The sequence below is a fragment of the Symphodus melops genome (genome assembly GCF_947650265.1).
Source record: "Symphodus melops genome assembly, chromosome: 12".
NCBI classification, from domain to species: Eukaryota; Metazoa; Chordata; class Actinopteri; order Labriformes; family Labridae; genus Symphodus; species Symphodus melops.
In genome coordinates, this window is record NC_136702.1 from 11,115,437 (window position 1) to 11,140,030 (window position 24,594).

The 24,594-nt window shown below is 40.6% G+C and overlaps 2 protein-coding genes across 5 annotated transcripts in view; both read left to right on the forward strand.

The window, feature by feature from the left end:
• The window catches only part of slc38a11 (solute carrier family 38 member 11), a 127,386-nt gene that overhangs the window by 4,506 nt on the left and 98,286 nt on the right, over positions 1–24,594 (forward strand). The window contains exon 12 of one of the 2 annotated variants that reach the window (XR_013780212.1): positions 60–360. Coding sequence is in view for 1 of the 2 variants with exons in the window: in XM_079356976.1 (XP_079213102.1) it covers positions 60–299 (240 nt within the window). In the remaining variant the exon portion in view is untranslated. Of the gene's footprint in view, positions 1–59; positions 893–24,594 lie in introns of those variants that run through there. The other variant, XM_079356976.1, reaches the window with a different exon arrangement.
• cobll1b (cordon-bleu WH2 repeat protein-like 1b) lies at positions 572–22,938 on the forward strand. 3 transcript variants are annotated; one of them, XM_079356972.1, is made up of 13 exons: positions 572–1,086; positions 1,317–1,397; positions 14,170–14,358; positions 16,543–16,747; positions 16,831–17,056; positions 17,168–17,209; positions 17,295–17,383; positions 17,549–17,785; positions 17,883–18,012; positions 19,707–19,929; positions 20,018–20,106; positions 20,210–21,588; positions 22,187–22,938. In XM_079356972.1, the coding sequence occupies exons 1-13, from the start codon at positions 1,046–1,048 to the stop codon at positions 22,298–22,300; spliced, it is 3,045 nt and encodes a 1,014-aa protein (XP_079213098.1). In that variant the 5' UTR covers positions 572–1,045; the 3' UTR covers positions 22,301–22,938. The 3 variants fall into 3 exon arrangements, with proteins under 3 accessions (XP_079213098.1, XP_079213097.1, XP_079213099.1); XM_079356971.1 differs by having other exon boundaries at positions 573–1,086; positions 17,289–17,383; XM_079356973.1 differs by lacking the exons at positions 572–1,086; positions 1,317–1,397 and adding an exon at positions 8,581–8,847 and having other exon boundaries at positions 17,289–17,383.

Consider the following 24,594-nt stretch of genomic DNA (forward strand, 5'->3'; position numbering starts at 1 on the left):
CTGTACATGTAAAATATGTTTATGAATGATGTTTAACATGATGTTTTCTTCTGCCGCAGGGTGTTCTGAGTGCCACTCCTCTTATCTTCATCATCCCACCTGCATGTTTCCTCAAGCTTTCCCCTGGCAGGAAGTTACAGTGCCAAAACTTCATACCCATCATCTTGATAATGATGGGCTTTTTTGTCATGATCACCGGTTTGATCATGATTGGCCTCTACCCTCAAGACTGCTCACACGGTGTGGACATGTTCTATTGTGTAAAAAGCAATTTTTCTGGCACTGCACCACCAGGCTGAAAATACAATGCAACCAAATATGTGATTTTTTTGATTGTATTTTTATGAAGCAACACTTATTGTATAAATGGATACTAAAACATGCAATGTTCTTTCTAATGTTGTAATGTTAAGGTTTCCATCACGTTTCTTGTAAATAATAGTGTGCCTTGGTATGCATTATCCTGGACAATGTATTTTAACAGAAGAGGAATGGTTGTTCCATCCTCGACCGCCAGATGTTACTGTAGACAAGTAAAGCGTGTATTAAAAAGGAAGTACCAAACAAGAACAGATGTTTTTATTCCACTCACTTCAAGACTGATGAAGTGGACTTACTGATGCGGATTTTAAGGACATTTGGTGTGCTTAGGTGTTACACTGAGTTTTCTTGCTTCGGATAAACAAGTTGGACTCGACTGCGTTGTGCCAAACGCCTCGCGAGGATCCCGGAGGGAAGGTGGCCTGCTGGAGTAGAGAGAGAGAGACGCCCCTCTTGAACCGCTCAATGTGACGATGCAGCGACTTGGATGTACAGAGAAGTTGGCAGTGTTGTGTGCTGTCAGGGCTAAATGATTGATGATTTAGATAGCTCTGTATGTTTGAACGCGCAATGTAAGAAGAAGAAAAAAAAAAGGTGTAAATAATTGTACTACACTGGAATGGTTGGCGTGAGACACGGAGCCTACAGGCGGAATAATGACAAATGTATCCAAACAAACCCTTTTTGAGGGACTCCACATGAAACGTGATATCTTTGAAGACTGATGGAAGTTGGTAACTGCGTGGAAAACCGTCTGCATTCATGGTAAGACTTGACTTCTGCGTACTTTCTACCTTTCAAATTAAAAAAAGACGACAATAATACCGTTGAAAAGACTGAAGAAGTGATGACCTCATGTGGGATTCGCCCATATCTCAGTATTTGCCAGTTTGCACCACTTGAAAGCAGCAGCTCGGTCTTTTATTGAGCCTATGCAACCTTTATCATGTAAACTTACTCAAAATGAACTGTGATTTTTGTTTGTGTTGGACCAGTCGGCGGGACTTTGTTAAACCAATGAGTTTAGTCATGGATGATCACGGATCCCAGCCCCATCCACGGAGCTCTGCTCATAGGTATGTACAACTGTCATGTGGATTACCAGCTGCCATATGCGTGGGGTTTATTTATTTGGAACGGAGACAATCCAGGAGAAGAATGCGTGTCCAGGAGTCTATAGTAATCCAATCAAACTATTTATTAACTGAGCCAAACTTAGTATCAAATTTGATGGGAAAAAATCTAAACATTTCCATGCCTTATTTTGACAAATGACAAAATACTTTTTCAACAAAAGTGTCTTTAGTATAAAGCAGTCCATTTATAAAGTATACAAATAGGAAAACTGGCATGGAAATATATATTTGTTATTAATGTTCACAGATGATGCAACATCATTTGGTATTTGTCAGGCTGACTTTTTGGTGCCGTCAACAATAATATTACCATCTTTGACCAGCTGCTTTCTGAGCAAAGTGTTTTGGGTGAGCTACAGTATAATACTGTCTTTGTAAATCTGCAAAACCAACTTTACGAAACAAAAATGTTTTCCTTCAGTGCATCTTGTGCAGTTGGTGCAGACGCTTCAACCTTTGAACCCTCCTCATTTCCTGTCCTCCCGAGTTTTGCTGAGAAATGGTCTTGTCCATATGCAGAGGTCATGGGAAGTATTTTGCAGGCAAAAACATTTGGCCTCCTGTGCCTCTGCAATGAGCCCACTGGTCGTCTTTTGTTGTGGAAACCCATGCATTCACTGGGCTTTTAACTGATAGTCTATACAATTCTGATTCATCATGTCCAATTATTAAAAGAGAATCCCAGTAAAATAAAGAGAAGCAATTATATGACAGGATGGAATTTTTCATCAGTTTTTTGGTTCAGGGACTTGGAGATGATGTCAGCTGCTTGTATTCCAGCGGTTGGAATCATTAAAAGAAAGGGGAGCCAGTTTCCAGAGTAGCTACTCACTCCTTTGGCATTCAGGGGGTATCTGCACTGAGATTTTAAGATTTAAATTGGAGGTGAGATGGAGCATTTGATCAAATGACAGTTTCCACTAAAGCCTGCCATGACAGCTATGCACAGTTTCCAGTACAGCCAGCATGCTGTAATTTCTATTTTTGTAAAAATAACATATATGGCCTCTTGGTGTGACTTTGATTCATATTTCGTAAGTATTGTGTAATGTGGGAGCACAGCCACACTCCCTGGCAGTGGAGAGCTGCAGACCACCTAAATCTCGCTGTGGTTTGACTGTTATTTTGAAAAGTAAACCACACTCTGCTTGGGTGTGGGGACAAGGCACATGTCGTCTCTATTATTCGCGGTTTCTTATATTTGGAGCCAATAAAATGTTGCTCCTTATTTTCTCAAATGCAGTTGTATTACAGATTTCTTTTGACACCCAAAAGCCATGCTGCCATGTGTGATCCAAATACTTTGAGAAACACTAGACTGCCTATACTCTGAGCATAGATGGTAGCAAAAGATGGCTTTTTCCTGTGTAATCATTAGAAGAAATGTTAAGGTTTTTCTATGAATTCAAGTTTTGCAGAGAAAGAATAATAATAATCTAAAGAGCAGTGCACTGCTTGGATCAGGCCACTTCTAATTGGACACACCTTAAACCATGATCTCACATGGCTGCCTCACCTCAGGGCAGAATGTGGGATTCGTTAAGGTATTGTGAATCCCCACAGCTGTTTCCCGACATGCAGGCAGTCCAAGGGCACAGCTGCTCACGAGTCCACAGAACCTTATACATATGAAGCAAGAGGGCACGTGGAGTTGAGTCATTACAAGTGTGGGCAACTTTGAAGCAACTTTGAGGAACTTTTGATTTTGTGTTCATTTTGGCATACCCTGCTGTGGACAAAGTGTTACATCTTATCTGTTTGCTGACATCTACATACTACAGAGTGGCAGTGATTACAGGCATTGGAAACAGAGTAATCAATCCTTTTTTCCTGATGCTTTGGTTTGTGTTCAAGGTCTGTAGATCTGTATTAATTTCAGTCTGTTCCATAACAAGTTGAATCGCTTAACAGTACTTTTAAAGCCACTTGAAACCAATATCCAAGATTGTCCTCCAGCTCTATAAACTATATCTTCTGTTTATTATACCATTAAAAGCAGTCTAACAGTATTTAAAATTAGTTTCAGTGCAACATTAGAAACACTTTCATTTGAATTTCTTAATTTATTTTTTAATTGGTTATGGCTAGGCGTGGTTAATAATTTTGAAAAAAGAAACTGCAATAAATTCTGATAACCAACCAGAAGAAATGGCTCTTTGGCTCTTTCCAGCCAGAATTAGCGTCAGCGGTGAGTGATTTTTATGACTCTATTGGCCGTGGATGTTGATAAGTGTTTGTCTATTGGTTCTCCATTTGAAATGGATCAGTTTATGCCGACTCTTGATTCACGTTTTTCGGCAGAGGTTGTTGATTGCAGGGGAGGCACTTTAGTTCCCGAATTAAAACGACACAAGCTAACGTTACGGAGATCTCACTTGGAACTGTATTCAGAGTTGTGAAAACAAACTACTGCATTTCAACTAATGTTGTGTGTGAATGAATGCTATCTGTTCTTTATGAAATAGATTACAAAGTTTCCATCAGTGGATTAAATTGAATATATTATCATATTGTAAACATGATGTCAAGGGCTACACTGACTGTTATGTGCTTAGTCCGGCATGCCATCCACCAATAACCCCCAAAAAGGTGATCTTTTGAAACCAGGTTTTCTTACAGTCCTAAACTGTTATTTTCTCATACATGCATGTGCATGCTTATTAATCCTCAACTGGGACATCAAGACTTTAAACGCACAGTGTGTAAATCCTGCCGCCAGGGGGCTCTCAATGAAAACAAGAACAAAACGATGTAGAGGCTGTCGGAGAATCTTGGGACTTCTCTCTGCTACCTCTGTCATAGCAGCTCTATCATGGTGATGGCTGTGATGTGACTACTTAAACAAAATATGATAGGTTCAGTCAATTTTAGATTAATTGAGATATTGTTATGTAAAAATTTGAATACCATTCTACATCCCTTTAAGGCTTCTGTTTGCTATGAGAGACAAGACAGATTAATCACAGGGACTCTTAGTACACTGAACCAAAGCACAGTTTTTTTTCCTACTCAAAATCATCTCCAGATACAACAAGGCTTTCTCTATTGAAGAAAATATATCATTTGGTCTGCAGCTTGCAGCCCTCAATCCCACTCAGGTCTTTGCTGCAGAAAAAAGCAACATAAAGGGTGTCATTCAAAGACATCCACCCACTAGATGTAATAAAACCAAGAGGAATTAAGGCCCTGCAAGCTTGTCCTGACCGTGTCTTTAACACAGGGCCATTTAATCTCATGGATGCTTTCTGCCTCACAGGACTAAAACAGACACAATGGCTAACATCCGAGAAAACAGGGAAGAATGGGTCGTCTTTGTTATCACACTGTAGCCAACGCAATGACCGTAAATACCAGTGAATTCTTCTCACTGGACAGTTAAACACGGTTCTTTAGATGTAACGTCTAGCTCTTCTCGTGATCTCAACAGTGGTCATTGTGATTTTGTATTCGTATGATATTGATAATGTGCACAGCAGCCAGTTTGAATAGATTATCTACACAGATCCCATCTAGAGTCAGACTTGTACCCTCTTTGTGTGTGTTATTCACTCTTCCAGGGCATAACAGTCTGATGCCTCCCACTCTCTGTCTGTGTTACATTCAGAAGGCCCTGGCATGAATGAGGACTTTGTGTGGCCCCAGCAGCAACTGTTACTTATCTCCAATAACATTTAAACTTTTTGTACAACAAAGGAGCAAATTGCTTTGATTTTTGCCTGACCTTTATTATCAGTGTTAGTCTTGTTCAGTCGAGACATAAAGTGAAAAAACGCCCACCCCCCCAGGTCAGCAGGCAGGGGCTGAGTTTATTACAGGTTTGTAATAAGTACTAACTTATGAAATCACTGATCAATCATAAATCCTTCATTAAGACAGTAAAGGGCAGCTGTCAAATTATAAATACTTAATCGCATATGGTGAGGTTGTTCTCTAGATGGCACTGTCAGCGTGTTTGTTCGTATTGCCAGGTGTTTGAGCATACTGTATGGTTGCTTTAGTTACTGTGTTGAATTCGACAAAAAGTTAGACTGATGGCACACAAAAACAAAAGCAATATCTGAGCATTAATAGGTAAGAAAAACAGAGATTATATCAACCGAAGTTCCTATTTGCGCTGTCTTTGAACTTTTTCAAACAACATGTATGGTAGGGTAGACTCTTTGATAGGTGCAACGCTCCTCCTCCTCATTCCAAGATCAGGACTGTTGGGTTTTCTCGCCCTGGGACTGTGTGTTCAAAAGGGTGTAACCCCAGCAACATGAAAATGAAATGAAGTTGTTCTTTTTTTTTTCTGAAGGCCTCGAGGGGTTGTGCAACACTGAATATTCTGTTATGAAATGAGACGCTGAATGTGCGTGTTTTACTGTAACATTTCTACGCGAAAAACAAAACAAAACAAACAACCTCAGTTCATGTGATCGGTGAAAAAGAGGGAAAGCATGCTGCTTTGCGTTTGAAAGATGCCCCAACTGCAGACAAAGCAGCATTGTTTTCAGATGAGAGGACACAGTGTGATGGTTATAATTATGACCCAAGGGGGAGCATTCTCTCTTTTGTAGTTGTTTCATAGAAATGCTTTTTTTTTTAAAGCACACATTTGGTCAAGTCACCCGGGATTAAAGCAATAATTACCTTATCTTTTCTGCATGTTATTCAGACTTCGTAGAGCTACACTAGACATAAACAGCTACAAACACAAATGACTCGCTCTCCTTGTTCAGTTTTACTCATTTATTTGTGCACGAGTCTAGTGTCTTTTTTACACTTTACACAACAGGGACTTTGTTTTGGTGCAATTTTAGAGTCAAATATTCAAGTGACTTTGAAATGGGATGAGGAATAATGTTTCAAAGCAGACCCTGGCTAACACTAGTTCTGCTTGTATCCGTACTGTGCAACATGCAGTAGCATTGTGGAGACCACAGGGAGCAAAAATGCATCGTGAAAATGAGGCAGATCATCATTAGGATATGTTACAAACTGCACAGAAAAGCCAATAATGTGCAGAAGGTGATCCCCAAAGTCGATCAGACTCGAGCATGATGATGTCAGACTCCGCCCTGGCTTGTGATGGCGAACGCTGTGGGAAAAAGTTTTCTGTTTAGCCTGCGATTGTAAACTGTACACATAGGAAGTAGGAAGTTCTCACAGGGTCCCCGTGCTCTCACTTCTCCCTAATCTCTTTCCATGCCGCTCTGCTCACGGAGTAATGGCCTTTCCAGACCCTCTTTAAAAAGCTTGTGTTTACTGTGAGCGACCTCTCACCAAATTACCAGCTGCGGCTCTGGCTCTGTGTTTTGTCTTTCCTCAGGGGACCCCCCCCCCCCCACACACACACACACACACTCTCTCACACACACACACACACACACCACCTCCCCCTATCTGTAGCTATCTGCAACTGCTTAACTCCGCCCCTCCAGCCTGCTTCCACACCACTCACATCTCCATTCACTTCTTCACCTCCTTATCGACTGAGTTTGTAGAAAGGGCTGCACATTGTTTAGAGAAAGTGAAGGGTTGCTGATAAAAGAGACTGGCAGTGAGTACTCGTTTCACAATAGTAAGTTCCATTTATTTTGTCTGTACCAGTCTGTGAAACTTTCCCCTCGTATCAAGCAGTTCTTACAACACATCTGCAGACATTCATACCGTGATTCAGGGTTTATAAATAAAGCAAAATAGGCTACTTTGGAAATAATATAATTAGCTTTTTAGGATCCTGGCAGTAAAACTAACCAAAGATGACTGCTGCAAAAATGTTTGCGATATCTTTTAGTGGACTCGACTGGCTGGAAAGCGAAGACCATCCCGCGATTGGGTTGATGGGTTAAGATTAGGGCTTTTCTTAGTCATGTGTAATATGTTAATCAGTAGTTGCTGTTTGTTTTGATCTATTTTTACTAGAAAATCGTAATAAATTGATTTAACGGTGTCAAGAATCACATCGGTGCTCTGAAACAATAATCACAACAATATGGTGAGCGTCAGCAGCAATCTCAGAACGCACCACTGTCTTTTAAAGTCGGAGGTGTGGAAGCATTTTGTCTTTTTGTGAGGTGACAAGATAACAGTAAAGGCAACAAAAACTGTGCACAGATGTAGCAAGACGACAGGGAACTACACTAATAGCACAACCAACATGACCTGATGCAGCATTTAATCTACACCAAAAATATGAAAAGGCCAAACCACATTTAAGTCTACAGTCTCATTTTGTAAAAGGAATTGGGAATTGGTCTTACTTTGAACTGGTTGCAAATGAATGGTGGGAAATACAAGAGATTTTTGAATTCATTTTGGATTAAGGAGGAAGACGTTACAAACTGCACATAAACATTAAATCTGAGTTGTAGATGCACTTTTTGTGTATTTGCTGCATGACACGAGATCAACTTAGTATTCAACAATATTATTCCAAATCGCACGTGTCTCATATTGTGCAGGTCTGTAAAAGATGGTTGAAAGGGGCTGACATCCTATTTTGAAAATGATTGCTATGAAAATTTTCCCCAACTGCTCTTCTTGTCTTTTATAGTTTGAATCGACCTATTTGAATGACATGTTAATAAGTTAGTCATTGAGGAGTTTAACCATGGCAGTCGTTCTGTTCTGCGTTTTTGACAAACCAAAATGGGAGGGAAGTAATTCAATAAACACAATCCAATCATAACAGTTTAGACGGATACAAGTCTTCCTGTCAGGGAGTATAAAATATGTTTGTCGAAGTCAGTCTCGTTGTAGTTACAGTGGACGGTTAAGTCTTCAAACATGATTTGGTAGTGAGTCAGTTGGATGGGAAATAAGGTGTGGTTTTTAAAAAGTGTTCATAACGAAAAGCAAAGACAGAACGTGATTTAATTGGGGACAGTTCTAAGTGAGTTTTAACCCTTCGCTTGTTCCACTACTTCGTTCAATACATAACCACCAGCATGATCTGATGAAGGCTCATTAATGATAATAAAACATGATGCTATACATTGACATGTTTATTCGTTGGGTGTTTTTTTTTTTTTTTTTTTTCAAATTCCTGAGCCAGAAATGTTAGCACATGCTGCACTGCTGCTCCACTGGCCCCACCCACAGGTTCAAGTCTGCACAGGGAAGCAAAGCTGCTTACCTTCCTGCTGCTGACGGAGAGAGAGAGAGAGGTGGTGGTGGGGGGGGGAGCTTTCAGGCACGCAGCAAGGGTGCAGTTGGGATTTAAGGAGAGGGGACACATTTCTGATGTCACAGCCTGGGCGTGGCGTTAAGGTGGGCCTCTTCTTTTTTTTTTTTTTTTTTTTTTTTAAAGCTGTACCGGTAAAGGTTTATTCTGTGTGGTGATTACTCATGGGAGATACACAACAGAATGGGAATAATTTGAGTGGAGACAACTGCAGGCGAGGAGGTAAGAGAGAGGAATGAAGTGTTGGCAACGGGAAGTGAAAAGCAGGTCTGTCACACCTGCTTTCCACATTTCTGAAACCTTTTTGCTTTGAACGATTCGAGTGTTTTCTTTAAAGGAAAGCATTTTTGACATGTTCTTTTCTCTGGAAAGTATTGGAAACAACTTTTGTGGATGAAGGATTTGACTTTAACAGTGAATGTGTTTTGACTTGAACTTGAGGGTGTGCTGGACTTGCTGTAGCGTGGCATGTTTCAACCTGTACTTCACTCTGCTGCTACTGTAACTAATAACACCAGCGCTAGCTGAGCGCTGGGTGTGTTTTGGCCATTAGAGCATTGAAATAATGCTGTTGTTCTTTAAAATCATTTTCTGAATGAGTGACTTAGCTTTTAATTGCGTTTTTGGAAAAACACGTTCTTGTGTGTTCCTTTGTAGTTAAAAGACACTTTTTCCCAAAGGGCCATCCTTTCATACCCAGCAGCTGCTAAAATACCACAGGAGGCATTTTTCACTAATCCTTCTCAGAACCTCAAAGCAAAGTACAGTTTCTATCCACTCCTGGGTCTGATTTTTCCCCTGGGCCGCTCCCACTTGTTCACGGTTAAATCAGATGCATGAAGGGGTTTTAATTGATCGCTGTGAGGGGGAAAAAATAACACAGAAGTGACTGAACAGTTTCTGCCAAAAGCAGTACCAGCTGGATCAAAATGTAGTGGAATGTAGGGAATATGGACGTTCGTTTCATTTTTTGACAGCCATGCATTTTGCTCACCCTTTCCATCACTCTCTCAGTCAGCCTCTTTCTTTTTCTCACATGGGCACAAAAATATTCAAAGTATTTCTTCATGAGAAGCAGCATCTAGATACTCAAACTGTGTCTCCCTTTTTGTGTTATTTTAGGGGTTTTACAGTTAAAGTCTAGGTAAAGGACGCTGAACTACAGTATACTGAGCATTAATCCGTTTATGCTGAACTATTCCTCAGTGTGAATTTATCTTGTCTTTTTTCCTCCGGTGAGATTCAGAACGGCAGCCATCCTTTTGTTATATTTTCACACGTTCACATCAAAAATCAGTAAAACATCAAAGTGCCTCTGTTTGGCCAAATTTTACAGCGTGCCCTTTTGATTGGTAAAAGTGCATATTTGTTTAAAGAGTCACAGTTGTTTGCTCTGCTCAAGTTCACGAGATTAATGTATGATGAAACATAACAAACGGTGCAGTGACAGACGGCCTGTTATTTCCTGGTAGCCTTGTGATCATGTCTGTTCGGCGCGTCCTCTGCTATTCAAGCGCTTTGTTTGTGAGTGTCAGACCTCCCAGGGAAACTGTGCGAGTGAGGCATCAGCACAGTCAGGCTTCAACACGTCTCCTCTCATCCAGTTCAACATCCTCAGCTGGTGAGACAACGCAGGTCCGGATGGCACCAAAATAAACCGGCCTGTGTGTCCGCGTCTGTCACCTGTTTGAGGTGTCTTGATAAACTCACTGATGACACAGCTGTATACACTGAGCTGACCCTGAACGTGACATAAGGCTTTTGTCTTTTTTCCATACTTGTTTCTTTAAGGTGGATATCAGCTTGATGTCAGTGGATGTTTTTCCTCCATTAAATATCACATAAGAGTTATATCAGTTAAAATAAATCTGCTTAAAGCATTTATAAAAGTTCAGATACAGTGCTAAATGATTATACTTTAATCCCACTGTTGGTTAAACAGCTAGAGCTAAAAGAAAGCAGGACTTTGTACCCAGTGGAATGCAAATAGTGTTCATCTTGCTCACATGTGTTCATGGTATTCATGGTCATTGATGGTGTCACAACATATTCTGTCACCTCTTCATAATTTTCCTTGAATTAATAAAGCCTTCCTTACGTCTCCACACACTTTTAGACTGTTAAAGTGTTTGAATAGGGTTACTTTTATTTCACTACCACTGACACTTTGAGGAGGTAGTATTACCACAGTTACATCCCATAACATCCATTGTGTTGGATAAATTTAGTTGTGTTGGCCAAGACTAACCATTTGGCCTTCAAGGGTACCTGCTTTTATTCCGACTATTTACTTTGCATGTTGCTTAACGCGAGTCCTAGTGTGAGGTGGAAATACCAATTGCTTTTTAAACTTATTAAAGAGTGACATCTTCTGCAAAGTTTTTTGACGTTGATAATCTTGCCAGTAAACAATCAGATGACACATAACAAATAAGACAGGTGGCAAAGTATAGCCTGAAAACACACACAATTATTCAGATTGGTTTGAGGTGGTTTTACAGCTGTAATACACTGAGCGATGTCATCCATTGGTTATTGGTTAAATTCAAATTTAAAAAACTTTATTTGTCCCCGGGGGGCAATTCAAGGGACTGTCTCAGCCCAACTTTCAGTACAGCGAAAGACATGCTAAGAGGTGGAGATGAGGAAAGTTTTCAATGCGTATCATCCCGTCTGTCTTAATATCAGGTCAGCCACACAACCAACTGTTAACTTAACTTGTTTCCTTCATAAAACCAAAAGGGATAATTGATTAAAATTGTCCCCCTGTACAGTGTGGGCAAATGAAGACAATAACTCACAAGACCATAAACTTCTTTTTCAACCAGGCTGTAACCAGCTTAACATCTGTTGTAAAAACAGGCTCTTTTGAATTTGGTGTTTATGTGACTTCCAGGTGTTTTGGAGCCAGCCTCAAGTGGACACTTGAGGAACTTTTTTGCACTTCAGCATTGGTGTAATCTTTTAACACTAGAGGTTGTATCAGTTAGCGCAGACACTGGCCCATGTGCACGTTTTTGTTGGATGTGTGGATATTACATCAAAGTTTCACTTTCAAAGTTTGGAGTTAAATTTGGCACCTATAACTTTGGTGTTTATTCGGCAGTTACAGCTCTTGCTGCTACTGTACAATGTCATCTGAATGCCATAGTCGTGGGCTTTGAATTGAAGGTGCAATAAATTTGTCAACAAATAATACCATGAATAATTTTTTTATTTGTTATGGACACACTATCATTTAGAGGGCTTTGCACACAAACTAGTGAATAATGTATTGCTAGTTTTACAATGGAGGGAGGTCTGCATGAGACTCTCTGGCTTGGTTCACTTGGCATTTGTTTGTTCAGTCTTGTTTCTGTCAACACACCACACCAGGAATGAAAAAATAAACAGTTCACAGATTAACTGTTCAAAAATGAACAGATAAGTCGTTTAGTTCCACTGCTTCCAACACGTTTATTTTTCTGCTGCTACCTCAGACCCTTCTTCAATTTGAATGGTATTGTATCGTCCCCTGTAAGCCTAATGTGTGTGGTCGTTTCAATCACATTATACACATCAGTAATCCTAATTTATGGATTCTAAACCTTGTCATGGTTCAGTATGGAATAGCAGACAATAATGCATGTGTGATCTAAAATGTGTAGATTTATCTAAGACTGTGTTTGTTATGTGATCACTGAAGTGAAACAGTGTGAATACTGTTTTTATTGACCGTCACTTGTTAATTATATTGTGATATGATTAAGTTATTTAGTAGTTCATGTAGTATGTCTAACTGAAGAAGACGCGTAAAAAAAAAAGTGAATACATAGTAGAAAAAAACAGTGTATTGGTAATGATTGCAGATCTATGTATTAGCTAGCTTAGTTAGCTACTTTAGCATTTGCCTGCTATTAGCTACCTGAGTCTTTGGGTGCAGCTGATTTAATCCAAATTAAAACTTTACAGCACTGTGAGAGCTCCACATACACACACAGACATTTACACACACACAGTGTTGTGCTCTCCCACTGGCCCAGATGCCCCTGTCTTTCCCCTGTAGCGCCTCTGTTACCTCCCAAGACGGTACAGAGGGGGGATCCCCTTGTTCCCTCCCCCATTATACCTCCTCAACATTCATATTAAAAGCAAAACACCACATAGACATACATTTGTACCTTGAAATAGCAGTCTGAATGGGACTTTCGGAAGGTTTACATAAATAAAAAAACATGCTTCAGCCTCTGAGTTAAATAAAAACAAACTGAAGGGAGCACTGTCCTGTCCACTGTGTACACAGATCTGAAAGCAACAACCTCAGAGGGAGTTTGACTTCACACTCTTCTTTTCTTCCCGATATATTTAAGATGCTATATTAATGTTTTGCATTTTGACTGAGACAAATAGCAAATGCTACATGATAAGCAAGATCTATATATGTGAGGGTGTTTAATTTATGTCATAATGTTTAAGGACAGCCACCAGCCACAGCAAGGCTAATAATCCTTTGCTAGACTTGCCTCGGTGGAGCCAGTGACCTTGCATAGCTGGGATTCCTCTGTGTGAATAAGCAGTGCCCCCACATGAGACTTTACAGGCTGTATTTCAAGACTCAAGTGTCTGCAGATGCCTGTTTTTACTGACTGAATGATGTGGCACTTGAACGCCTATGGCGCCATTGATTCATTGGCTAGCTGAACATGTTGTTGGTGTTTCCAGCACGGCGGCGAGACCTTTGCTGACTTGATGTGATCTGGTGTTTACTTTGCTGTTGTTGTCATCACATCTGCAGCTCTTCATCTCAAGAGAACAGGCAACAAAAGAGAACATGTCGCGGTGAACTTAATGACCACTCTGATCAAATGACATCACTTTCTGTTTCCCGACAGTTGCTTCGTATTGGTCACCTCCATGTCAGCTTCCCTCTCTTATTTTAGCCATGTGGTTCCATCTGGTCAGTTTTGTAACTTTCAGACAGCTGTTGACAATCTTACAAACTGTATTGACACATTTTGAAGGAATGTTGTGCTTAAATAAACTCGCAGAATGCTTAAGTAAACATAAAATGTGTTTGTCTGGGTAAGGCTGATGCATGGGGTGTTGTCTCGTCAGTATACAGAGTATACTGTCTACACCCTATAACTGTTGCACCACAAAGTGTGCTATAAAACAAAACTTCTCCAGCTACAGAAGCTGTGGTCTCTACATCGTCTCTTATTATCTGTCTTTCTCACATGTCTGCCCAGCCATTTTTTCAGGCTCAATGAGTAAATCTGTTCACTTGGTTGTCTTGTGACTAGTTTGCAAAGTGGCCTCAAGCTCTTTCATGTAAAAGCCTCACTGCTGTCTAAAAGGAAGAAAGGATTCCTTTCATGCTGTCTGGTGTACATAGATTTTCAACCAGACTATGATCTAAGATAGCACAATTTTAATAAACTTTTCAGAAAATTGCAGATTCATGATTGCGAGTGGCTGACCATTCCAATTCAACTCTGAAGTGTTTCAGCTTTTTACCACAGCTCCATCATTTACTGTATGTTGATGTTTTTTTTCCAACTACAGGGTGTCGACCAAAAGCAAAGCACCATCCCCACCAGGACTTAAGAAGTTGGAACCCCCAGGTTTCTCCCAGTGGTACCCTGGAAACCCTTATCTAACCATGGAGCAGAAGGAGAACCTCATTGATAAAGAACTCTCCCTGATTGTGGTTCTACCTGGAGGAATAGAAAACACGACAACAGTCCATGGAAGGTATGGTCACCGTCAGACTACGCAAATCATTGTCTCAATTAAATTTGGAATTTAAAATTAATCATGCGCATATAAGAGAGGATTCAGTTTGGAGTTTTAAAACTAAATCATCACAGTTGCATATTGAACATTTGAAAATGACATCCAGAGAAAGTGACAAACTTGGGCTTGAAAATGAAACCAGCACTGAAGAGCTCAGAGCTGTAGTACCTCCTACGTCCACCTGAGCTTTACTCCAAAGGCGAGTCAATCCCATGTACTTAATTTAAATTAACGTAAAAAAGGATATCTCCTGCGGCCTGGTAAACAATTTAAACAAAAACTGGCTCTTTAGATATTATCCCCATTCATATGAACTGTTTGAGGGTAAATTCTTAAAGACCTTATATGTGCATAGTTTCAGGCGTCACCACCTCAAGTGACACATTCTAACTGTATGCTTGGTGTCACTGCAGCTATTAAAAGTCACTCGACCTGATCTGCCATTTGAAATGTTTGTTGATAAAGTCATAACAGGCAACACTCAAACAGCCCTGAGGTCAGATCAGCCAACAGGATTAAACTCAGTTCCTTTAGGATTGAGTCAGATAGGTGGAGTAGCTACATGTTTGTCAAAGGGGAGAAAAACTGATGACATAACATAGCTGAGTTCTCTTATATAATGCTGAGTAAGGATTATTGAACTGTTTATAATGTGTAGAATATCTCTAGAGTCAATGCAACAATGTATGAGCGATGCAAATCTGTTCACCAACTTATCAACATGTGTCAACACACCCGCATGCCAGAGATTTTCTAAACAAGGTCTGTGTGTCCTTCTGTGTGTCTAGTCACTCACAAATATCAACCCTTTCATTAACAGGGTTTACTTAAGATACCATTATCTGTCTCACAATGCTCACAGTTTACAAACATCGGTTACTCAGTGTTGTCTGCACCTCGGCCCCTTGGTAAAATATTCAGATCAATCCCTCATGAAAGAATTAAGCCCTGAATTCTTCACCTTCTTTTCTCCCTCTAAACCTGTTTTTTAGTGCTGGATAACGAGAGTCACCACTTCATTCTGAGGATTATGATTGAACCGTTTAATCAGTGTCAGCAAAACTCCATGCTGCTTCTGCTGCTACTGTAGCCTGCTGTAAATAAACTTCTGCTGGACAGCTTGTCAACATTTCCATTGGAAAGCCTCCATTAAAGGGATACTAAACCTATTTACATGAAGCTTTGTATCTTTAGAAACATGGTAGTAGTGTTGAATGGTCGTGAATCCAACCCTCATTTTGACCTGAGACGAGAAAAATATGTTTTTCTTTGCTTGAAAGTTTTCTTCATGTGATGCAAAAAGCGTCATATTGCATCACATGAAGAAAACTTCCAGGCAAAGAAAAACATATTTTTCTCGTCTCAGGGCAAAATGAGGGTTGGATTCACGACCATTCAACACTACTACCATGTTTCTAATGATACAAAGCTTCATGCAAATGGGTGAAGTATTCCTTTAAACAGAACTTTGAGAATATCCAACTTTGTTGTGACGCATTTCCAACTAGAACGTGATAAAAACAAATCTCAAGCTAGAAAGCGGCACATAACCTTGGGATGAATTTGATTGGATCGTTAACGGTCGTTGACATACGGATGGAGTCAGAAATCTGGGAGAGAGAGAGTAGGGAATGACATGGGCGAAAAAGAGCTGCAGGTCAGACTCGAACCTGGGCTGTCCACCTGGAGGACCATAGCCTCCACTCATGGGGCATGCGCTCCAACCACGACAACCAAATGAGTGAATGAGATGAGACGTCAGACATTTGGAACTTGTGATTGATCTACTCATCTGTGCTTGATCTATTTCAATATGGGACTGTTCATCTTTTTTAGATTTTATTTTTCATATTGAATTAATGAAGTGATTGAGGAAATGTGACCAAAATATTTAATAGTTGAAATATTCATTTGTGAAAATGAGTAAAGCACTCATCAAAGCGTATAATGACATGATAGGCACGTTCATTTCAAGTCAATTTTTTAACAAAACAAAAATCATCGTTTTCCTTCCTTCAAACTCTACAGCACTGCTATCAATGTTCTATTTTGCATGGTTATGATTGGATTTAATACTCGTAACTAGTTCTGTTTTGCAGTTAAAATGACTTTATCTCTCATTGTGCTCTCTGTGTCTTACAGCAAACCCCTCATGGACCTGTTAGTGACACTTTGTGCAAAGTATCACCTGAACCCATCAGGCCACACTTTAGAACTTGTCACGTCCAACAGGAAGAAAACCAAACTCAAGCCCAGCGCTCTGATAGGAAGTTTGGATGTGGAGAAGATCCTACTGAAACCTAAAGGGGAGGATAAGAATAAGAAAGCAGTTCCTCATATGCCTGAGGTACATTAGGCGCTCTGACACAATTTACTGTTCGTGCAAAGTAAACTGATATTTTAAAGTGGGACATTCTGTATGTTCTCCAGGCAACCGTCCGGATGGTGATAAACTACAAAAAGACCCAGAAAACAATCCTGCGAGTGAGTCCCCGGGTCCCTCTGGCCGAACATTTGCCTGCCATCTGTGAGAAATGTGAATTTGACGTGGAGACTACAGTCCTGCTGAGGGATGTCCACTCACTGGCCCCTCTGGACATGTCCCACTCTCTACATGATTATGCAATAAGGGAGGTCTATGCAAGAGACACAAAAGGTAAATACTAATGTATCAGAAAGCACAAAGTATGACGCATGCCATGAGATTTTGCATAATAAACCATGAAGTGTGTTGTAGTTGTTGATGTTGTGAACTAAATCTCTGCAGGTCCTGCTTCTCCTGTGTCTCCAGCCTCTCCAACTCGTACAGGTGCTCAAGTGTACAAACTTAAGGACTGTTATCAACCAAGCTGTCATGAATCTGGTGTTTAATACAGTTTTTCTTTTAGGAACAGTCATGCCGGGAAAAGATAAAACTCAGAAAGAGGAAGAAAACAAAGGCCTCTTCAGCATGTTTAGAAGAAGCAAGAAAAAATCTTACCAGGTAGTTTAATATTTCTGTTCTGATCATACAGCTGAATGGGAAGGTAGTTTTAAATGTTGAGAGGGAGGTTTGTTTACTTTGGTTTGTCATTGGTTGACGTGCACTGTGTTGATTTTGTGAGCAGGCCTTCTTATCCTGTCCTGATTGGATGTTTGTTCTTTAAAGGCAACGACAGTCAGCGCCCCGTCTTCTCCTGTGCTCGTGAGCAAGCCTCGACCTCTCAGTATGGCCCTACCGAGCTCTAATTCGTCCATGATCGGGTCACCTGCGATACACAGTGATATTCCAAAGAAGAGACGCGCACCCCTCCCTCCGATCTTGGTGTCTCAGAGCTGCCCATCAAACAACAGTGCCAGACGAAGACTTTACTCTGAACCGAACGCTCAACTGGACCATGACCAGGTGAGTGGACAATTCAGCGTTATTCTTGACAGTGAAATAAATGAGAATGGTTAAAGTGCCTTGATGATATAACCTAATTAAATGTCATCGTGAATAGATGTCCGGTTTAAGTCGTGGGTCCTCAGCAGAGTCTTCACTGAAGAGAACCAAACGTAAAGCTCCTCCACCCCCAACTTCCCCAAGTGCTGTTTCCCAAGAAAAGGTTGCTCTGGAAGAGAATTTAGCAGGTTTGTATTTGATTATTTATTAATCCGTATGATCATTTAGCAGGAATATTTTTTTTTTTACTAATGCTTTTAAAAATAGACATTTTCTCTGATGTTTTCCAATGTGCCCTTTGGCCTTAAGGACAACACACTTCTCTGCCCAAGTGAACTGTACAGTTTTTATTTATTTGACACTTGTGCCCCCTAGTGGTCATCATTGAGTAGTTGTTGATTTTTGACACTGCAGCCTGTGACGAGACATGATCCTGGGAACTACTGTACATGATGAATCAAAGAAAGAGTTTATTAAATGGGATTCATGTGTGGCGAAGATATTGAATTAATGTTGTTATGAATACACGCCGCACTGTTTTAGCTTCAACATCATCATACTCTTTTTCATACTCTTCAGTGTTGTGCATCTGCTGCTTTCTTTTCTACACCTCATAGCTTTACTTATTTTCTACCAACTCCAAACCAAGCTGCTTTATAGTTTGTCGTCCTTCTCCCGTTTCAGTGCATGGAATCTTGAACACATGTCAAGATGAATGTGTCGCTTCATATCTCAACAAACCGTCAAATGTTGTAGCAGAAACAGCAAACCAACGTATGTTAAGAAAAGGTTTTGATGAGAACCCTTTTTGCCGCTGCATTTCAATGTTTTGGAAGATTTTAAATCCCCTGCTGTTTCCCTTAGTCGTGTAACATATACTTACTTTGTTTGACTTTCCTGTGATTCTTTACACACGAATGTGACCTTCACTGTTTTGTCCTGTGAGGGAAGCTCCACCCGTCCTGTATACAAAGCTTTTTTAAACCAAAAACATTTCAGCATTTTTTCAAATATTATATCAACAAAGTGATAACATGGAGAAGTATGAGTAATAAATACTCAAGCAAGCTCACAAAAAAATGCAGTTTGAAATGTTCATTTTCAATTGATGTCATCATGTCTTCAATTTAGTCGCAGCAATCTTTACTGTTGAAAACCCACTTTAAAGTGTTTTCACTTAAACTTTTCATTGAGCAGTAGATACAGACAGTTATGACACAGACAATACTAAGGACATAGTATCTGAACTGAGATGTTCATGTTGACCGCTTCCAGCACAGCTAACAAAATGTGTCCTCTTTTACACAACTTTATTCTGGTTAGACATTCAAACCAATGCTGCACTTTTGTTGAGTAGTTGCATCAGACATCCTCACATCTTACTTTTTAACTTCCTTTATTTGCACCATCTCCAAGACTGAAATTAACCTCACAGACTTTTTTTTTTTGCCGCTGCTGCCTGCCTGTATACACCTCTGTTTCCATCCTGCTCCACATTCACATAAAGGGTTCCTTTCCCCTTTTGTTTCCCACAGCAGTCTAGTTAGTGCTGCTCTGCAGACACAGAGATTAGAGGCGCAGAACAGTGACAAGCAGAAGTTTTGCTGAAGTGGCCTTGAAATTCCTCCCTCTCTCTGCTCCTCTGTGATGCACTTCCTTCAAGTGCTAAATTAAGAAGGGGTGTAACAAAGGGGGTGTAAAAGATTAAGAAGAATTCATTCATTGGTAGAATTTTTTTTTTTATTGGAAAAGCACTACTGAGAAAACTATGTTTAACGCTTGGTTCCTTGTTTACATGTACACTTTGAAAAAGCCTGATCATTCACTGTAGTGTGGAGGAACCTATGACTTTACAAGATGACTCATGGCTGTTGTTTTGCAGGGGGTGCAGCTGCTAACACACTGGAGGAGATTATGGAGCAGGAAGAGTCCACTGCCTCTGTGAAGTCTGCAACTGCTAGTGAAACCCAGGGAGAGGACAGCAGCCTCAACATGTCTGTTGATGTTTCTTTGCATTCCCCGTCCTCAGACTCTGAGATACTGAGCAAAACGCCCACTGAGGGCCATGGGGAAGATCAGACCTGTGATCTGTCCTCAGATGGCAAGTACGAACTCTAGTGTAACTCCTCAAATCTCAGAAATGTATACCCTTTACTGGTTGCGTTACTTTAACTGTTTGTTTGTATGTTACAGTCAACTGCCGAGCACAGTAGATGATTCTGTAACCGTGAGTGATGTCAGGACCAATGATGGCACAGAATCCACTGAGCTGACAGACATAAGTGGGTTTGCACTTCAATTATACTTCTCGTGTACATCTGAGCTGCTAAAAATGTACTTGATATCATGCTGCTGTCTAAGAGGAAAATCGTCGTTTCTCCACAGGTAGTACTTCATGTCAAGTCGAAAATGTCAGCGAACAGCCCGTCTGTGAAAAGCCTACACCTGAAAGTGTCACAGCTGAACGCAGTTCTGTGCCCTGTAGCCCTCCTCCGCCTGTGACACGTGATGCAGAAGCACAGGCCTCTGTTCAGGTAAACACTGAAACCCCAAGCAAGCGGACCAACATATTGGAAAGTCTGTCGACCGCCAGCGCATCATGCCCCGCAGGACAGGACGCTCAAGTACAAACAGATCTCACACCTTTACCGGTGCCTCCACAACAGCCTCCAAACCAAGTTCATCCCTCAGTTTCCATTGAGGTGTCAGGAAAGAAAGACATTGCCACTTTAACGGATGAACTAGACCTCAAACCTTCCTTGTCCCACACTATGGAGACGTCGTCATGCCCAGACTCCCCACCAAGTGCCCCCGAAATAATCAAATCCCCGTCTATTTACGCCACAAATTCTGAGCCAAAGCCCAAGCCTTCCAACGAGCTGACAAGGGACTACATACCAAAGGTGGGGATGACAACGTACACTATCGTGCCTCAGAAATCTGCAGACAAACTTCGATATTTTGAGGTTGCACTGACACTGGAGGCGCCTGCTGCTACTCCAGAAGAGGGACCTGATATTGGTTCTCTTCAGCTGGAGGAGAGTGCAGTATTGAAGGGACAGAGGGAGGAAGGAAGTGAGCTTCAATCTGCTGTTCAGAGGGCAGATGTAAAGACTAGCACTACTACTACACAAGACACTGTTAATGGAAGTATACCTGAATCCGTTCATTCCTCATCACCAACCAGTTTACAAAAAGCAGACGGTAAGATCTCATCCCCGTGTGATTTGGTATCTAAAGCAAGTTCACCCACAGAGGTCAAGGAGATTAAAATTCCACCGGCAACTAAACCCAAGCCTGGTTCTTTCCGCTTGGCTCAGCACAAAAAAATACCTGGGTATTATGTAACTTCAGCAGCAGAAAAGAACCTCAGAGCCAGTCCAGAAAGAGCAAAGTTACCTCCCCCTCCTTCACCACCTCCTGTGCAGAGTCAGGAGGAGACGACAGGGGCCGCTGATGTCCAGCTGAGCCCCAAAGAGGAATTAAAGACTGCGTTCAAAAGAATTACGAGGCAAAGTAGTTTGCCCTGTAAAGAGCCAAGCTCAGGGTTAAGCTTGGAGAAACTAAGGAGTTTTGCAGCCCCTCGGCCCTACTCCCCCACAACTCCGTCCCGCTTCGCCCAAGCCGTGTCCTCTGCTGTGAAAAGAAGCAACTCTTTATTCCAAGGCTCCAAATCACCACAGTCGCCTGTGTCTTCACCACTCTGCTCCCCGATTACAAGTCCCAAAGCAGTAATAGAGTCAAAAGAATTCTCCGAGCTCAAGGTAAGTTCACAAAGCATACGATACATTTCAATATCTAAATAAAGATCAAAGCAAGCAAATGACCATTTTGTCACAAACATACTTTTTATGCCTCTGCTCACATGTATTAAATCATACCTGAGAGAGCACTTTGCACTGCTGCTCAAATGATTTTCATGTTTTTACCTCAGAGTTTTTTTAAAGTGGTCAAGAGTGTGACATATATTCGACTTCAGCTGTGGTTTCTGCGAGACGAAATCTACCTCTACAACCCCTGTGCTGTTTCTTTTAGTACTGACAGCCCTTGCAAAAAAATAAAAAATAAATCTATGAAATCTTTAAAGTAGCAGAATACTTTGACAGCTCCTGGGATCCATTGGCTTGTATCAGACCCTTTGAAAGGCAGTAACATAATATGGCGTAGGATTGAAAACTATTTGCTGAACTGAATAATCAATGTTTTGCCCTGTCTGTTCCATAATGTTGAAGAATGTTTTTAACAACACATTTAGCCTGAAGGTAAAAAAAACCAAACAAAAACAACTCAAAACAAATAAAAACGCAGTAAGTCCTCATTTCCTTTCATTGTTTCATTTTATTTTATTTTTTTAAATCACAGGATGGTGAAAATAAAGATCCGGACGGTGACAAAGACCCCACTCTGCAGGGAATAGAGGAACAGCCACAACCTTTGAGTGGAATTGTTCAAATGGAAGGAGAGAGCAGTCCGTAGCAGTGCCTTAATTCTTCTGACAATTTAGGATCTACTGTAAGAAAAATCCAGCTCTATGCAATATGTCCTATTCATGTATACCCAGCACATGCATGAAATCAATGTTTTTTTTTTCTTCTTGGAGGGACGCTTCCTTTCTACTTTGAGTTCACCAGAACTTTTTATCTGATTGCACAAATGTCTTTATTTTCACATCTTTTGGTAGCCTTCAACAGTGTACATAAAATCCTGTATTTTGATTTTTACTGTATGTTGGTTTCTTTCCTCACGTGCTATCCTGACATGGATGACCTGCATAATTTTACGCCTTCCATTTATTTTGTGTGACAACTATCTTGCATTTAATGCATTACTGTTATAAGTCAATAAAAATGTTAAAGAACAATACTGTAAATTATTAGACATATTTCCGCAGTGATAATACTGATGGTTTATTCAGAAGATGTATAATCTAAAAAAAATACTGGATGTGTAGGACAGACCAGGTCTGACCTATGGTACTTAAATGCTCTTTAGATTATACATTGAATATATTTAAGACTTGTTAATGTGGTTATATGCAGAAATACACTGATGGTCCACATCACACCTGTTTTCGTCTAACAGTGTCTTTACAAATAAAACGTATCATTTCACTACTCTTTGTTAATGTCATCGTTTTTGTTTGATCGTAGGCTATATGATACAACTTTATTTTCCATGCCTATAGTTCTGGACTGGATGCCTTCGAACGCAGCCTGTTGTTATAGGTTACACAACAGGTAGTACCTAATCACAGTCTGTGACGCAAAACACGTTAGAGTAGAGCACCTGTGCTGACACTTTTTCCCACTGGAGCAACAGCACAAAGAATTCGTTTCAGAGTTTGAATGGGAGAATGCACCTAAAGAGGCAACAGGTAGGAAGAACTGAAAACAGTATACACGTCTATCATTTAAAATGGATAACGTTAATAGAGTGCAGGACTCACTCTCAGGAAGGGACTCAATTTGTGACCTTCACTGGGATGTTCTAACCTACCTCAGTAGTTTTCTTTTTTGTAAACTAAGATAAAGATCATAATGAAATGTTATAAATAAATTTTTAAAAAAGGAGGACTCTTGGAAAATGAAACGCTTTGCTTATGTCCCGTTGTTTAAAACGGTGGGATGACGGCAGCGTAACCAAGGGTTATGGTCACGCGTGGGACCAGATTGGTAACTTATCAGACTCAATTATCAATATGATAATTGATAAATCTTACAGCACTGAGGGTGGCTTTTCCTTTTCTTAAATAAATGTTAAGAATATGAAATCCCGTAGAAATGTACACGTTTATCAAAGGATTTGGGAAAACAATAATAATTATAAAAAATCTGCCCAGGGCTCATTTACTTGAGGCTCAGTCAGAAATGGAAGCTCTAGTAGCAGCAATTGTCCTTTCCAGTTATAATACACAAACACAAAATTTTGTAAGCTATTATAGAAATTACATGATCACAGCTGAGCCACACTATAAAAAGGCCTTTGTGGATTTCATCAGTTAAGACACTGCTGTAACACAAGTGTTAACCCACCACCCCACCAACAGCTGCTAAGACTCACTCCATCGCATTCCACATAAGGCAACCGGCAGAGTGCACAAATGCTGCCACCTTCACGTTTCATTGGATGGATGGAGTAGGCTACATGATGCTAAGAAGCCAGACAGCTGTGGATTGACTTAAGCTCATTATGTTCATTGTTTGGCACAAGTCACATCACTCAGGTCAGTTTGTGACAAACAAAGACAAGACAGAGATTTCCACCCTTGTTGCAACAAAATAAAGTCTCTACCCGGCCATGCCTCTATTAGTACAGCATTGCACTGTACAATGGTCCAGAGTTAAGTCAAGTTACATATTATTATGATCCCTACTTGAATGACAATAATCATGCAAGAAAGCTGCATCATGCTTTTAGTAGCAGCAGTTCCACCTTCCTCCACTGTGAGGCTCATCAGGCCTATAAGAGAGGGAGGCCACCTCCTCAATGGTTTGAAATTCTCCTCAGAAGGAGATAAAGTGGTCATGGGATCCTCTTAGCCTCGTCGCTGCTTGCTTCAACTTAGGAATGGAGAGGGGATGGACAAGGGGGAGGATTTGACTTGTAGCTGAGAGGCTGATGCTCTACAACTGTTCCGAGCTGTGTTGAGGGATAACATGCAAAAGTAACTTAATAAAAGTTAGGACCAAAGTGTTTTTGGGTGGTACTTTGCTCCCTGTTTCCATCTAGACTGTATGTAAGAATAGTGAAGAATTTAATCTTTCTGTACT